A 17,176-nucleotide genomic window follows, 5' to 3' on the forward strand; every position below is an offset into this window, starting at 1 on the left:
AATCAATCTAATTGGACTTCTTTTAGCATATAGAATACCCTTTTTTTTGCACAGTACTTTCATTTCTTTGTTCAGTTGCTCCATCTCCAGCACTCAATATCTCACATGGCTTTTTAATTAAAAACCCCCAAAAAAGGGCAAGCAATTGTCATCCAGATGGCTGTGGTCTATTCTCTCTTCCAGGCTGATTCACGGAGGGCAGCTGTTAAATGGCTTGGCGGGGCCAACCGTGATGAATGCAGCACCGTTTCTCTCCACAACGTGGTTTTCTCCGGACGAACGTGCCACAGCGACAGCCATCGCCTCGCTGCTCAATTACCTGGGCTCTGCTGGCGCCTTCCTGGTGGGGCCTCTGGTGGTGCCATCTCCTAATGGGACAGCTCACCTCCTGCTGGCATCGCAGAGCAGCACCGAGCACATCAAGGACCGCATCGAGGCTGTGCTGTATGCAGGTGTGGCTTAAAAATTAACATTAAAAAAAAAAATCAGAAAAAAAAATATAAAAAATATGCATGCTTGCTTTCGTGCGTGTTTGGTGCTTGTGAACCAGTACCCTCTAGTGGCTGGTCTGCACAGGAACCAGTTTCTGACTGAGGGAAAATAATTAAGCAGTAAAGTATTGTACCATCAGAAGGGTTATTTTTTTCCCCTTTTGTGTAGGAAAGATTTAAAAATAGCGTATTATACAGGCTGACTCCGGAGGAGGTAATTCAGTTGTTTATATCTGCTGATTTTGGGAGAAATGTCTCATAAGAGAGCTTACACTTTCCCTGAGGTCCCAAACTGGTTTTTGCATGTTGAATTTTCATTAAAAAAATGTGTCCATGACATGTTGGGTTTTTTTCTATTGTGTCTGTAAGGATGGAAATCCAGTAGTCTTTTAGCATTAAATTCTTCCCTGCACTAAATCAGCTGTAATTTATGATTTGCATGTGCCTTTCAAATGGGATTAGACTATTAGTATTTAGGAATGTAACATTGAAATTAAAATGCAATAGATTTTATTTTTAACTAAAACCACATAATTCATATTGGTGAGCAATTTCAATGAAGTGGCAACAGTTCAGTGGAAAAAACCACTGATATAAAATTCACCTGATATAACTTGGATTTTATGTCCTTGCTCTTTTTCTTGCAATGGCTTCTCCAGCTCTTTGTGTCACTTACAAAACTCAGCAGCAAACTTTAAGGAAAATGAATTGGTTAAGTGGCTTAGGAGCCTATGTTCTGATTCTTAGTGGATATAAATTGGTATAGCATTCAGAGCAGATCAGCTCTTTACCATGTCATGATGGTTGCACATTTGATTGGGGTTTTCCCCCCTTATAATTGCAACCTCTGAAATTCAGCCAGGAGCTAGCCCTAAGTGTTCCAGAAATCCTGAAGTATGTATACTCTGTAGTTTATATGGAGGTTTATGGGATTGAGTTAGCTGTTTGCGATCACTTATTCCTGGACGTTATTCTTGCAGAAATTTTGTCAAGTTGATATTCCTGTTGTGAGAGGGTCGCTTTACTGTTCATTTTAAAGAAAGTGTAACAGAAGTTGAATCACTATTTCACCTAGTATTTTTGAGTAACCTACTTTTTACTGGACTCAGATGGAACAACAGTTAAATTTGCATTTGGTTAAACCTTTTTCACAAGTAAATTTAATGTGAAAGAAGGAAAAATAAAAGCAAGCCAGGTTTTGTCCTGAGGAGCAGTAGATAAGGGGAGGAAAACTCTAGCAGTTAGAGAAGTGCTTTAGCTCTCCCTCCTCAGATTTTCTATGGAGCGAGAAGAATTCATCTGCCCAAATGAAGTACTGTTTTGCACTTGAAACCACTGGTTTGAGTCTGATAGCACTAGAAGTATTGCTTTCAGCAGCCCATTAGATTCACATTCTCTTACATTCTCTTTAGGGAGATTTTCCTAAGCATTTTCTTCAGAAACAGGGATGGATCTTGCCACCAAGGTTGGATGTGTCTTGCCCGCTCCATGTCTTCGCATGGCTCTTTATGCCTGTCTGAGCTGACAAGGAGTTTGGGAACAACCCATAGAACTGTTTGGAATCTCTGGTCGCAGCATGAGATGATTCTACAGCAGCTCTTCATCTTCCTAGGAAATGTGTTTTGTGGGGCATCTGCATTTCTCACTTAGTATCTGAAAGTGCTTTGAACAGAAATGTGCTTGTGTTTGTCCCATGGGGTGCATCTTTTCAGGAGCTGTTCAGGCAATGATAGAGAGCTGATTTGTTAATGGTACTGGCCTGCAATGAATCACAGTGATGATGGCAAAACCTCCAACTGGTTTAAAATTGGCAAGAGCTGTCAAAGAGGAGGTTGTTTGGAATCCCTCGTGGGCTTTCTCCTGTCTCACTTCAGCACTGTTTCCCTGGAGAGCCGAAGGCACAAGGTCCCTGCTGGCTGCCTCCCCTGTGCTCCCTTGTGCCAGGGGGCTCCAGAGGTAGAAGGATGGTTTCCTCATGGTGGGCAACTGCCTTGTGGTAATGTATAGGCAGTTCTGTTCACTGTGGGCCAAAAAATATCTGGTAGGTGTGGTAGGGTACTATTTGTCCCTTAAATCAGCTGGGCAGAAAACTTGGCTCAAATCGACTTCCAAGATTACTAGCAAAGGTTCTGGAGAATGTAGCACAACAAGGAGCTGACCCAAATATCCCACTTCTTTAGCAAGTGTGGCCAGGCTTGGTATGACTTCTCATTTTGGATACTATGGGAAAGCCAGTTTCACAGGATAAGCACTGCATTCCTAAAGGAGTTGTGTTTATGATGGAGCTTGTTGTCTTTGTGTGAGGTAGCATTAGATAAGCAGCCTTCAAAAGTTAGATGATGTCTTTTAAAGGCAGTAATGGTGTGAATTGTTAAGTTGGGATCAGTAGTGTGCCAAGAGTGTGCAAATTTTCCAAGGACTTAACCTCAAACATGATTACGAAGCAATTGCTTATAAACCCATTCTGAAACTGCTCTGTTAACTCCAGTCTCTTCTGTGTTTTAATAAATTGCTGTTCCTTTATCTCAAATGCGGACTAAGAGCTCAGTTGAATTACCACAGCCTCTTTCTGTGTCATCTGTGTCGCTGCACATTCTGGTTCACAGCTCAAATAGTACAGATGTAGCAAATCAGGATTGAATTGTATTACCTGAATCGCACAAGGAAGCTTAAATTATTCTGGACTGCAGCCAGGGCTTTTAGCCTTGTGCTTTCCTAAATAACAGTATAAAATCATTATTTGTTAAAAAAAAATAAAATAAAATGTGTGTGTGTGTGTAAAAGGCCCTCATTCCCCCTTTACATTATAAGACAAGGTGGGGAGAAAGGTTTCTTGATTTGGGTAGGTTATTTTGTGCTATGAGTAGCCTATCTGAAGGAAAAAGATATTGTATCAAGGAGGCTTGTGTCTCTGTTAAACCTCTTTTTTTCTTCTTTTCTCTTTGGGGTTTACACAAGCAAACAGCAGGATGCCTACTTCCTAGGCTAAGATGCAGGCATCTGTCCACTTCAGCAGTCTCAAGTCACTGTGGTGTGTTACCCAGCTTTTGTGAAGCATTCCAGGTTCGCTCCTCAACAAGAGATATGCAGCTGTGTTTCTGCACACTAATTTATGCCTTGCCCAATTCTGAGTACATTGCTGCATCCACTGTGCTCTTGAGAAGCTGACTGCTCCTGTGGAGGAGCTTTAAGTCAAGTTTTAGATTGTATTTTTCTTTATCTGGTCTGGAAGAGTAAATGATGAGGGAGATAAAGGTATGGGTTTACAAATGAGGAAGGAATTAATCACGTAAGAAATTGGATGTGTTTGGCTGTACCTGGACTTCTGATGTAGGTGTGATATGCAAACCTAAGATGGTACTAAAGACTTCTATTCTTCAATAAAGGGACCTGCTTTAGTTTCCAAAGGGCAGTCTGCACTTTCCTTTTGTGCATGAGGGCAAAGCTAGCTAGGCAAATCTGTTAGCCTGGAAGGTGTAACACTGCGAAACATTGCACAGTTGCAAGGAGGTACTACAAGGACAGCATGCTGAATTTAATAATTAAAGAAAAAACCAAACCAGTAAGTGTTACTATACTGCTTCTGCTGCAGCGATTTGACTGCAGAAATCATGAGGCAACACATAGATGAGGCCTCAGATGGGCACCTGTTATAAAATATTGCTATGACTTAAAAAAATTATCATCATTTGTGTTCTTCGGAAAAAGATCTGGCCTTTTTCCTTATAGCACTGCAGTATAACACAGTTAAATAATGAGTACCTTGAACAAAATTTACAAGTTTGTATGATCGCATTCTTGTTGGCTATACCTGTCTGCTGTCTGAAATCTTCCTTTAATATGTGGTTAAAATGCGTGTATGCATGTATAAACCTGTATGCAGACCTAGAATCAGGAGAGGCAGATAAACATCTTTTACTAAAGAGCTGCGTAGTGACAAAGCATCTCATCCCTTTTTCTTAGTTCGGGGATGATCAGTTATGGACAATTCTTTATTCACTGCTCATGGTTTCAGAAACAATGTACGCAGAGATAGAAATTAATCTGTTTTCCAGAGAGCAGAGGAGATAGAGTGAGGTCTAGTAAAGTGCCCTTGGCCCTCAAAACGTGCTGTTAGACTACAGCAGGAAAAGACACACCACATGATTCAAAATGAATCTTTTAGTATTTGATCATGAAGAATGGCATTGTCACATTCCCAGTATGCTTTCAAAGGAAATTTAGTGTAGACTTTTTACCCGTATACTGAATAGAAGCATTCGTTTCCTTTCCCCATCTCCAGCTGATCAGTTTATTTATTTTTCAGTTCCCTGAATTTATTTTCTTCTGGTTTAGCAGAAGACCTGGCAAAGTGCCATGTTCATATTGATTTATTAAAAAAGAGAAGAAAAAAGAAAATGAACGCAATTGATATCCAGCTCTGCTGGAATTTATTTGTGGTGTCGGTGAACACTTCTTTGTTATAAGATCACAGATTCTTTTAAGATAACACACTTCAGCCATACATTTTTCTCTCCAGCAGCAAAGAATATTGTTTTCAAAGGGGATGGGAGAAATATTGAGATTGAGGACTGTGGAGAACATGATATACATTGTAAAATGCCTGTAAAACACATTAATTAGACTGACTGTGGGTAGAGTTGTTTTTCCTCAGAATGCCTGGTCATGGCACTTACTGAGTATTTTCTGTGAAGTGCTCATCACTTTTCAAGCTCACTTCTGCTATGAAATTTTTCAAAGATTTAGAATACCTGCTGCTGAACAAGAGGAACATCTGCAAACAGCTGTATTCTTTCATTTTTTTCCCTTACCTGGACTTTTTCTATTCTTGAGCCATGGCTGCTCCTGCACTTTTCTCTTTGTTTTCTGTTGCCATGTAAAACTGTTTGTGTCCAAACTGCTGCCTTGCTTGACCTTTCATTTGCCTTCATCATCTTGTGCAATGAGTAATTGTCATTCCATGCCCTGGGGCTTGCCCAATCCCATCTGTTTGAAGTCTCTAGCCTGCTGATACCTGCACTGCATTACTTCCATCGTGAGGAAATGTGCCCAAATCTTCATAATGCAGTTCTCTCTAAAGAGAAAAAGCAACAGTTTCCTTTTGCTTCACTGAGTTCCCCATGTGTGAGCCTGGTTCTCTGCAGCTCCTAACGCTGGCATGGGCTGCCAGTCTCATTGATTCTCCATCTCAATTTGAAATTTTGTTTGAGGAGGGAAAAAAAGAAATTCTTCGAGTGACAGTGCTCTGTTGTCAGGAGCATTAAGGCACTTGTGGTGGGATTTATGTCTTGGAGGCTGGCTGATAACAGCAGTGTACCAAAATAAGTCTGTCGACGCTAACATCTGTTCTTGGTTTTGTTTTTCTTTGCCCTCTTGCTTAGAATTTGGAATGGTTTCCCTGATATTTTCCGCAGCCTTGGCCTACTTCCCCTCGCGCCCTCCATTCCCTCCCAGCGTGGCTGCGGCGAGTCAACGGCTCAGCTACAGGAGAAGTTTTTGCAGACTCTTAAGGTAGGACCTCACTGGGTTTCCACTTCAGAGCAGATCAGCACCTAAATAAATAAAAACAAGTGTGCTTTAATCTTCTCATGGAGCAAACAAGTTGGTTTGTAGTGCTTTTAAACAAAATAAAATTAAATATTCATGTTGAGACATAAAAGGATGCTAACTGCTGAAAAGCAGACATTAAATTTTAAATCACTGGATATATCTCAAGCCTTCATGCCAGAGTCCTTCAGCACCAACAGTGTTTTAGTCATCCTGTTATCACAGCTTTTTTTATAAAATGCTTCTGTTACATCAGGTTATACAAGGTTGTTAACAGTGTGCTGTGAGATAACAATTAGCAACACTGGGCAAAACTAACTAATAAGCTGCTTTCTTCTATGCTTATTATATGGGAATGAATTTGGAGTTTACTTGTCATTCGAAGAATTATTCAGCCATGGGAGCAATGAACGAACTATCTGAAACCATGATGTGATCAATTAAATCTCATTAAATGCATGTTGAAATATGGAGTGGGAATAGGAAAAATGTCTCCAGATGTGTTTCTGGACAGGTTCAAAGACTAGTTAGGTTCCTTTAAGTTCTTGGGTTTAAGAAAAGAAAAAAGTTACAAAGAAAATGACAGCTTTGCAGCTTTTCCCACTTGGGTTCTTTTGGTAATACACAGACCTACTTCCCCCCAGTGTTTGTAAATGTCTTATGTAATGGAAATACCATATCAAAGGAACAGCTAACACAACTGTAATATTAATAGTAGATAATTGTGAATGCCTGTACCCTGTACATGATACTGCAGAGATGAACTTCCTGGGGCAAAGAACTGCTCCCATGGTACAAAGTGTGACTGACTTCACAGGGGGGCTTCAGATTCTTGTTGTAATTGTTTGTTGAGTGATGCAGGGATAGAAGCTGAATCTGCATATAAAGGACTGCTTGCAACTTGATGGTAGTGGAGCATTAGACATTCAATTATTACAGACCTATTGTGGGCCGTACTTTCAATAAGTGTATTTAGAAGCAGAGAAAACAACTCATCCCTAGTTATCATTGGTTTTGGTTTTTTTTTCCTTTTGTTTTTTGAGCTTTTTATTTTGTTTGGGGGAGTAAATAGTTGGCGAGGCGCTTAATACTTAATGTTCATCCTGGAGCATGCTGGCAGTCGGGAGAAGGTGTGAGTACAGCTGACTGGTTAAGTCTGCAAACTGACCTACTCAGGATATTAAAAAATAGCAGTTCCCCTAAGGACACTTAGCACATACAGTAATGCTCTTACTCACCCAAGCTGATGTGCAGTTGGACCCTGCCTGAGGGCTGCGTTGTAAAAATGTTGCCATTTAACAGAAATCCAAACAGCAGCTGGCTCTGCAGGTGAAATATAAAATTTCTGTTGACAGTGCTCCATTTGGGAGCTTTTTAACTAGTGGATTCAATGTTAAAAGGGTTGTAAACAGGGGACCTGAGACAGTGGTAAGGTCAGGATATAAACAGCAAAGGTGGCTTACTATTCACAACCAGTGAAACTTAAGAAAACAAATTGAATCCTTAAATAATGAATGTAGTTTATAGTGTCTCCAAGAACCAAGAGGGTTTTTTTTTAAGCATGGACAGGTAGATAATTATATCTTCCGTCCTTCTGATCTTTTTGCATTCTTCCATGCTGCCCTTTATCAAAGACACTTCTTCATTCCTCTGTACATGAAATAATCAACAGTTCATCATTAAACCCGCTTATCTTGAGGAGCCTTTCAGCAACAATCCATCAAAGCAATGGGGTTTTATAAAAGAAAATGGTGTCTGCCATGCTTCAGGAGAAGTCCATCATCTGGCTCATTAGGCTTCTATGCTCTGTTGCCTGCCTAATCTAGGCTTCCTAATTCTTGGCTCAGAGAGCCTTTCTTTTGGCTTAGTGGTATAGACTGAAGATAACCAGCAGATGAGTACTAAGAAATCATGATTTCCCCTTATTGTAGACTTACCCTCTGGTATAAGAAGTGTGTGTAAGGCATTTGGGATATGTGTGAGCTGGTGGGCTGACTCAACTATGCACCAAAAACACTCATGAGAATTGAAATGTTCATCATTTCCCTCTTCTTTCCCCCAGGCTGCAGTTTTATTAGTTCAAAATAAAGCAGCATAGCATAATGTTACCATTGAAGTCATTGACCTTTTTTACCTTGGACACCAAAGGGATCTATCACATCCTTTCAGATCCCACACTCCTTCATGCCTTCAGGTCCTTAGGCAGTCATCTACACAGGCTGCTTCTTGCAGAGTTTTATTATACCATCAACAGAGGTCAACCATCCCCTGTAGGCCATTTTTGGGGACTTTCTTAGGAAACTTGATTCTTCCTTCTGATTTGGAGGATTCCTGCTTCTGACAATTATAACAATTAGCTGATCTCTGATTATCTTCTGATACCAACTCTCTCAGCCTGCAGTGGGAGACGACAGATTAGTCATGGTTTGGGAGCTAAGCCCAAATCTTTCAACAGTCTATCACATGCTGTGACAAGTGTAGTTTGAATCTCTGTTAGAAAAAGTGCAGTGCCCTTTTCCAGTTTCTTGGATGAAGCAAATACAACTTTTTTTTTCCCCTAGTTCAGAATATGCCACAAACTACAATGAAAAAATCCTAATACAAGAAAATAGTTGATAAATCTTAAAATCTGCATTAAGAAAACTTGTGATTTTTGCTTTGAAGTAATTAGATACTTTTAGCCAGTTATGTGCCTTTTATATTTTCAAGGAACTATGTAAGCAATTTTGAAATTTTTTAATAGGGTTTTTATGCATCATTGTTGCTTTAGTGAAACTTTCATCAACATCACCATCCAGTAATGGAAGCTGCTCAGAGTGTGCCTGATGTTAATAGGCACTGTCAAAGTTATTCTGAAAATGATGACTGACTTTGATGGGGCTCCCCTCTGAACCAGTCTGTCTTACAGATTCTGGTAGCATTAGATAGGATTCTGAAAAAAAAAATAGGAGAAAAAATCAATTTGTATTCCAGCAGAATGGTTTAAGAGAGGGTAATGCTGATGTCCCGTCATCACTGATAGGGTGGAAAACAGTGTGGGTTCACCAGCTGATGGTGTGACAGACAGCACATTTTTCTATTTTCAGTGGAGTAATTGCAAAATTGCAAAAACAAATACCAGTGACTGGAGCCATGAAAAGCAGAGCTGCTGCTGCTGAAGATGTGTTTCAAACAGCTTTAGCACTTAATGTAGGCAGCACTAGCTGTTGTTGGACAAGGGGGCAGAATCTGGGGACATCTGGGGATAGGGGCCGCTTTGTCACTGTCATGCACCCTTTCTCCTGGTCACCTTCCTCCTGCTGGAGACCAGGCAGAGTGGCAGCCTCTGTCACTGGAGGATGTCATGGTGCAGAGCTGGTTCTCTGGCATTGGTACTAGGAGCTGGGTGTGGCACAGGGCAGCTATCCCACATGACAGTCTGTCTTGTTGCTTGAGTTACAGACAAAAAATACACCGTGGGAAATTTTGGTCAAGTACTTTACAAAGTCCTCACTTCCTCAAAAGTAACTCTTTAATGAAGCTGAGGTTCAGATAGCCAAATATTTTGAATGTTCAGCAAGTGTTATATTGGAAGACTGCATTCTGACTTGTTCCCTCTTTGCAATCTACAACATGGCTATTAATGTCCATGCAAAATTCCTCATTTTATTTTACAGATGTTGAATTGGCTCTCACATGGATGGTATTAAATAGCATCAAATGCCAAGATGATACAAGATAGACTAGGATAAGAATATGGCATTCTAAAGAGAGAAAAAAATGTTCTCAGGAAGACGATAGCATTCAGAGAAAAATTGCCAATGTGTAGAAGAGATGAAAGTTTGGGAGTTGTTTTTCTTTGCATTAAAAAATAAATCTGACACGAATGATATTGAAAACGGATGATATGTTCATGTGATGAAAATTCAAGAAGAGGATGTGTGAAAAAGAACAGTGCAAAAAAACACTGGCTGGTGTGCTGTGTGTGGATCTAGGGGAGTAAAACAGTGTAAGCTGCAAACCTCTGAATGTTTTGGAGAGTAATCGAATTTCTTTTTCTCCCTCTTGGCTTTCATAACTGTGTGCTATCAAATTGCCACTACATGCCAAGGAACTGGTACTGATCAGGATCAATTTTATGTAAATTGTTTGGGATTGGAGGGAGCCACATTCTGTGGTTACACAGATATACCCCATGGGATAACTGACCTTGGAATCACCATAAAATCTTTTCACTTTAAAATATCACTGTTGCAGAGTCCAAAGCATATTTTTCTGGTTTTCATCCAAAAGTGAAACATTTTTTGAGGAAAATTTGGATGTCTCTTAGCAAAGATTTCACATTAGCTTTCAGTTATGGTGAGCGGGGGAAGTTGTTGGCTTAAACCCCTGTTTAGTCGTATATGATGAAGATGGTGACACCGTTTTGTCTGTTTCACCTTCCCTGGATACTAAAGGTTGAATAATTTTAATTGGGGGGGGAGAGCAAACACGTTGACTATTTAGAGCAGAGTATTATATTATATTGTCTCTGTTTTTTGCCAGTTCAAATTGTCCAAATTTTCCACTCTTGCAACTGAACCCATCTTATTTCCAGAGCTCTCCCTGCTTTCACCAAAACAAAGAGAAATAAAACAGAGTTTCTTTTTGATTCATTTTTTTTTAAAGTTCAGTTCAAGAGGCATGAAGCTCTGATTTTATTCTTGAAATATGCTTTTCATCATTTAAATTAGTGCTTATTATTCCTAACATACACTTTGGCTAAGGAGGTTGCCCATGCCAGTGCACAGAAGAATTGCTTGCGGAAATGAGAAACACATGAGCCCAGCATGTTACAGAAATGTTTGAACCATGTGGAGAGACCGGCTTTTTCTATCATCACAGTACTAAGGCAGTAATGTATCAGCCACTGGAAATTCAGTGGCATGGCTGGATACCTTTCTTGATCTTTGTGGCTCACTCCTCTGTCAGACCTTTGCAATTTTTTTTGATGGCCAGAATACGGAAGGTGTAATTTACTGTACTGGCTAATTTTGGTGCGATTTGTAATATAATCTGCAGCTAATTGCAATGTTCTATCTTCACAGCAATTTCCGATTCTTGATGATTGCTTTAGCCTATGCTATACCACTGGGTGTTTTCTCTGGCTGGTCTGGTGTTCTGGATTTGATATTGACGCCCGTTCACGTAAGCCAAGTAAGTATCACCTGACTGATAATCAGCAACCATTTTGTAAATGGCACGTTTTTATTTTGCAGTAACATGCAGTTTTATCAGGCTTTTATGTTTAAGGAGCTGTTAATACATATGGACCCCTTTTCTCCTTGAATTTTTAAACAAAAATAAACTGTAGCTTTGGCATCCCAGACTGTCACAATTCTCCCTTCTGACTCTCCATCAGTGGCGAGTGTTTTCAGAATTGTACACACCTCTTGACAAGAAGGAAGAGGCAGGTAAACAAACGGGAGTGTTGTTGGCTGCTGCACCTTTGTGGAAAGCAAATAACGTGTGCCCGGTGGAAAAGATGAAGTAGGGAGAAGATGATTTCTAAGCTTTTGATAGAGTATTATAAAAAAACAGAGGACATTACTCAGATTCTATAAAGAGAGGTCACATTTAGGCCATAGACTACTTAGTCATACTTCCTTGTAGTGAATTTATTTCCTTTCCTAGAAAAAGCCTGGCACTTGAGATTGTTGTCAGGGGCTGTTGTTAGCGGTTTGCAGCTCCTGCACACCATTTGTTTTGAAAGTAACATTGTCTTATTTTCTCAGCTTTAACACATTTCTCTCTTTTGTTTTGTTTTGTTTTTCCTGTCAGGTAGATGCAGGCTGGATTGGATTTTGGTCTATAGTTGGAGGTTGTGTTGTTGGCATAGCAATGGCAAGGTAGGAATAATTACAGGTCCTTCTTCATTTCTCCAACTGTGATTGTCATTTAGCTTATCCTCTTAGTAACGTAACTTGTTTTCTCTCTTCTTCTGGAAACTTGAAATGGAAAATGCATTCTGGGGTTGTGATGTGTTTCTTGTAGAGCAATAATTTGTACCGGGTTAGTGGTTGTTGGGGATTGAGAATTCCACATGCATATACCTGAATTTGGCAAGTCAGACTGCTACTCCTGACAAGGGCTTCCTGTATGCTGCTTTTAAACACAGCTCTTGTGAATTCAGCTGCCTGGTATGAAGGAGAGCCTGTTGTAGCACATTTGGAAGGTATTAAAGAAATTAATGTCTGTCTCCTTCCATCAACACTTTTGGGCATACTGATTCCTGGAGGGACATAGGGAATGTAGTACAGGCAGCATAGCCACCATAATGTTATGCTCCTCCACAGAGAAATTAGTCTGGGCCCATTTCAGCCAAATTGCTGGATTCCTGTATAGCCCATTTCCTGCTGTACTCCTATGGACTACAGTACGGGTGAATCTCTGCATTTTATAAATCCAAACACAGCTCTCTCTGGCCATCATGAATGATGATGACATGGGGAGCGGAACAGCAGAGCATGGATTGCCCTCCCAAAAGGTTGCTGCTTTTTCTGCATTGAGGTTCTCTTTAGAAAAACAGGTGGGGGGAGGAAGAAAAAGTCTTTCAGGAGGTACTTGAGCAATGAGTTTGTAAAACTGTCTAAAACCAGTCACACATTCCCCTTGCACTGTGATACCTGAGCATTGTCCTGACTTCTCTGTGTCCACTGTTTAGACTCCAGTTCTGCAGTGAATTTAGCACAAGTGCAGAGATCTGTAATCATTGCAATCATTGCGGGATTATGGACACAGGGAGTGATCTTTCTAGGACGGAAATTGAAACTCTCTTTTTTTTCACTTGCTTTTTCACGTTCTTCATCAGAGTACACAATGCATAAAGAAATGTGAAGTTTCTCATCCTGAGGTTTTGCAGGCTGCCTAGCAACTGCGACAGGGAGAGGAAAAAGCTCCTGACCTAGGGAAAAGAAACTAGCGCTTCTCTCCCATCCACTCCAGATGCAGGCCAAAGGACTCCAGCCAAACAAAGTTCATGCCCTGATTTTCTTTAAAAAGAAGTACTTTTGATTAGCTAAGCTCAGATAACAAGGTCTTCTCTGTAAGAGATGTTGAAAACCAACTGCTGTAAATGACAAAGATGCCATAGGTTGCATGCTGAAGCACAGGTAGCATGCTAGTTTAAACTTTTCCATCAAGAATTAATCTCTAGTATTAATTTTCAACATTTCACTAGTAGAGGGACACTCTTAGCAGCTCACTTAACTTTTTTAGGAGAGAATCTGCTGACTCAATGCCAACATGCAAATCTCAGTCTTTATGGTAGATTAATTTATTTAATATATTGCCTGGATTAAGTTTCAGAAAATGCTGACAGGCACTTTAACTGCTTCAAACCTTTGATTTCAAACCTTGTTGAACACCCATATTTTGTAGCATTCAGTAAATTTAGGAAATACCAACAGTCTGTCTCCAAATATGTCTTTCTAACGTGGGCAATGCACAGTTCAAATGGGAGGGTTTGCATACAGAAAGGGAGGGAGGAGGTGATTTGTCACTCCTGATGGATGACTCTCCCTCCTAGGCCTATTCAGCATTTATCTGTGTAGGGTTGAATCAATGACGAGTCTGACTGTAATCTGCTGAAAGTTGTAATTAGGAAAATTAAGTAATGATTCTTGTCAAAGCTGACAAGTTGATATATTTCAGTGTCAGAACTGTGATTTGCCAAGCAAGCAGCTCTCTCCCTTAACCACCTCTTAAGAAGCTGTTAGTTTTGGGGTGGGGTTTTTTCCTTTTTTTTTTTTTCCTGCTAATTTATCAAAGCAAAATTGGCGCAGTTTGGGCATTTGCTCTTTCCATTTTTGTCAGTGCAGATTCTATTATTTAGAACTCTTAGCAACCTGAGAGCATTAGGTCCTGCACATCACAGTAGGTGTTAAATCATCTATATATAAAGTAATGCCCAGTTTTGGAATTTGTTTTTCTAATTCATTTTCAAAGTGGTGTGAGTTTTCCTCAGCATTATACATAAATCCTCCTGATCTCCACCCACTGCTGTCCTGATAGCTGTGAACTTATATGTTTAGCTAATTTGTGTGATGCATTTTTATAATTGAAAAGCCTGGCCTATTTTGGGCAGCTGACAGGTGCTGTACCCTTTGCTGGCATCTTTCAAATGCTACTGGTTTGAAGAAAAGCAGTGTCAAAGAGCGACATTTGTATCATTGCATGGAAACATAAATCTATTCCCTTTTCTCAGATTTTTAAAATATTTTTTCCCCACATTTACCAATGATCACAGGTAGTCCTGAGGTTTTGTCCTCTGCAGCTCAGTTTTTCTTCCCACTTCTAACCTGCAGTGTGGTCAAAGTGCTGAAACTTTATGGCACAGTGATAATTTCCTTAGCAACAGACAGCGTTGTCAGCAATGCAGATTTGTGATTTTAACTGTAGGATACAGCCTTGGGCTGGATCTGCTGGGATGCTGGAGACTGTTACCAGCAGTAGGCTCAGAGGTCTGTGTCTGGGTAAGTATACACCTTGTCTCCTCTTGTGCCTACTGTTTTAGCAGCTGCAGTCGTCCCTTTACATGCGAGATGATGAGGAAGGATTTAAACAAAACAGAGGGGTTTGAAAGCAGATACCCAGGTCAGAGGATAAAAATAATTTTTTAATTGAAACAAGTATTCTGAGGAGTTCACTAGATTTACAGTCTTCTTTATTCTCCTGTAACCAGACAAGAAGCAGAGGTCCCTCAATTACCAAGTTCAGGCTAGGTTGCTATGTTATTTTTTCCCATTATTTCTATTGCTGGCTGAATTCAGTAGCTGCATAAACCTTTCCCTTCGGGGGACATTTGACCCTTTTGAAGTCCTGTGCTTTTTGAGAGCTCCTTGGAGCACACTGCTACCCAAACCAGGATCATTGTGTCAAAAAGAGTTGGAGCTGCTCAGGAAAGGTAGATATTTTCTCCACTGAACTGCTGTGAATGGTTTAGATGCGTATCATCCTCCCATTTCCACATATCCCTGGTGGTAGGATAGAGATAGAGGATCCCCTAGAGATTATCTCCAGACCTGTTGTCTGTGAATGTCCCTCCCAGAAGGCTGATATTTCTCACACTATGTTTCATTAGACAGGATCTACGTCACTGACTTGCCTGTAAGGACAGGGAATAATGATGTTGTCTGCCAGCAGGCAAGACGGGGAGTCTCTGTGGAAGAAGCTGAAAGCTTACACTTCGAGGTGCTTCTGCAAAGCTTTTAAAATTGCGGATTCTGACCCTAGTGATCCCAAAGAATAATTAAAGAAACTGCCAAACCAGAGAGGTGATCCTGATTGCTGGATTGGATTGTCAGAAGAAAAGCAACAGTAGCAGCTGACCTCTGCTATTGGAGATGAATGCATAAGCCACTTCAACACTGCAGACATAAACTTTTAAGATGATATGCAGAATTGATCTCTCACTAGTGCTTATTGAATTGCTCACTGCTAAATTCAATGTGGAATTAAAGCACAGGGAGAATCAAAACAAGAGGAAAGAAGTTGGTTTGGGAGGGTGAGGGGTGTTTGATTGCATTACTCCTACATCTCTTATGGCATATGTGGAGCTGAGGGTCCTACTTTTCAAAATGTTGGTAGCATTGTCTCTTTTATCAACTAAGTTCTAAGGCATCTGCTTGTAAAGTGATCCTTGTCAGGGCAGAGAAGGCAGCTAGCTGATGGATGGACAAATTTCATCGTGGACCGACCTAGGTGGATTATGCTGCCATTAGCCTAATTAAGGTAGAAGGCTGTGAGGGTAGTTGATATGCTTTAGACTTACATACCTAACCCGTCCATCCCAAAATCACATCTCCGAAGCAGGAGATTATAGAAGATTACCTGTGAATAAATGACATGGGCTTTTCTAATATATCTTTTTTAGTAGCTAAGTTGAGGTCCCTTTTGAAAAGAGCAATTGCACTGATAATTATGCCATGCGAATGCTGCTCAAATGCATCCCCATCTCCTTGAAAGAAAAAGAAAAGAAAAAAAGAAAAAAGCAATTTTACCATCAGGTGGTATAAAATCATATTTTACTCTCTATAACAGCCAGAATACCCAAGGGCTTGTGGGGCTGTGCTACCCATACTGTCAGTGGGGTATATGTAGGAGAGGAGTGACGCCAAGCCCTTGGTTTCTGGAACATTTCAACCCAAAACAGCCACTGGCAGAGTGACCCCCTGTGTAAAAAGTTCCTCCCTTTGCCTAAGCCACCAAGAGCTTCATCACCAGCGCATCTAAGGGTTCACAAGCTGTTTCTTGTCATATTCAACTTGGGATTCTGGTATTTAGAGTTTTGTCATTTCCCATAGAAATGGATCTGGACACTTAACTACGTCTTGAATGAAGCACAGCAGCCTCCTCATATGCTAATGGAATTCTGTGTCTGCCAAGGGAGACTGGCAAACACTGACAAAGCAGCGATGGAAGTAGTGGTGTGATATTGTGTCCAACAAATGCAGAAGGAAAAAAAAGAAAAACGTTCCTCTATACCAAGTGTTTTCATTTGATGCCTTGAGAATTGTTCTGGTTTGGTTGTTATTTCCTGACAGCTAAAAAATCCGTGGCTCTTCAGCTTGACAGCTAGAAATATCACCGTTCTATAAAAACACCTTTTTTTTTTTTCTATTCCTGAAAATGAGAAACAACTTTTAGATTCTTTTTATAGCCTCCAAAAATGTTTAAGGGGAATATACTGAATTAATTGTCAAGCATCACATTTAAATAATATGAAAATCAGCATTTGTACGGCTCTGATCTGTGCTTTTTTTTTTTAGGTTTGCAGATTTTATCAGGGGCATGCTGAAGTTTATACTGCTGCTGCTTTTATCTGGAGCAACATTAGCATCAACCTGGTTTACTCTCACCTGTCTAACTAGTGTCACTCATCTGCCTTTAACCACAGGTATTGACAATGATTTTAATTCCTGTTATTTATAATTGATATTGGAGGCAAGTATGTGCAGTCTTAGCTGTCTTATAATCTGGTTTTTTATCTTTAGTAATACAGTAGTTTTATTAAGACAAAAAAAAAATATGTTTAGAAAGCCTATTGAATCAGAAATATTTTTACCAGCTTTGAATGACTTCATAACAAGGTTAAAAACTTACAAAACCCAATAATAAGA

The 17,176-nt window shown here is 40.1% G+C and overlaps 1 protein-coding gene across 1 annotated transcript in view; it reads left to right on the forward strand.

Annotated features, from left to right (window-relative positions):
- Positions 1–16,953, forward strand: part of SLC49A4 (solute carrier family 49 member 4) — a gene marked incomplete at its 3' end in the record, with an annotated part of 50,573 nt that extends 33,620 nt beyond the window's left edge. Inside the window, exons 3-7 of the mRNA XM_027908093.1 lie at positions 184–452; positions 5,873–6,002; positions 11,105–11,213; positions 11,838–11,905; positions 16,826–16,953. Coding sequence (XP_027763894.1) covers positions 184–452; positions 5,873–6,002; positions 11,105–11,213; positions 11,838–11,905; positions 16,826–16,953 — 704 coding nt within the window. The remainder of the gene's footprint in view (positions 1–183; positions 453–5,872; positions 6,003–11,104; positions 11,214–11,837; positions 11,906–16,825) is intronic.
- Positions 16,954–17,176: the final 223 nt, after the last annotated feature.

Source organism: Empidonax traillii, unplaced genomic scaffold (genome assembly GCF_003031625.1).
Source record: "Empidonax traillii isolate 1590-97213 ecotype Southwest subspecies unplaced genomic scaffold, ASM303162v1 scaffold1612:size82853, whole genome shotgun sequence".
Lineage (NCBI taxonomy): Eukaryota > Metazoa > Chordata > Aves > Passeriformes > Tyrannidae > Empidonax > Empidonax traillii.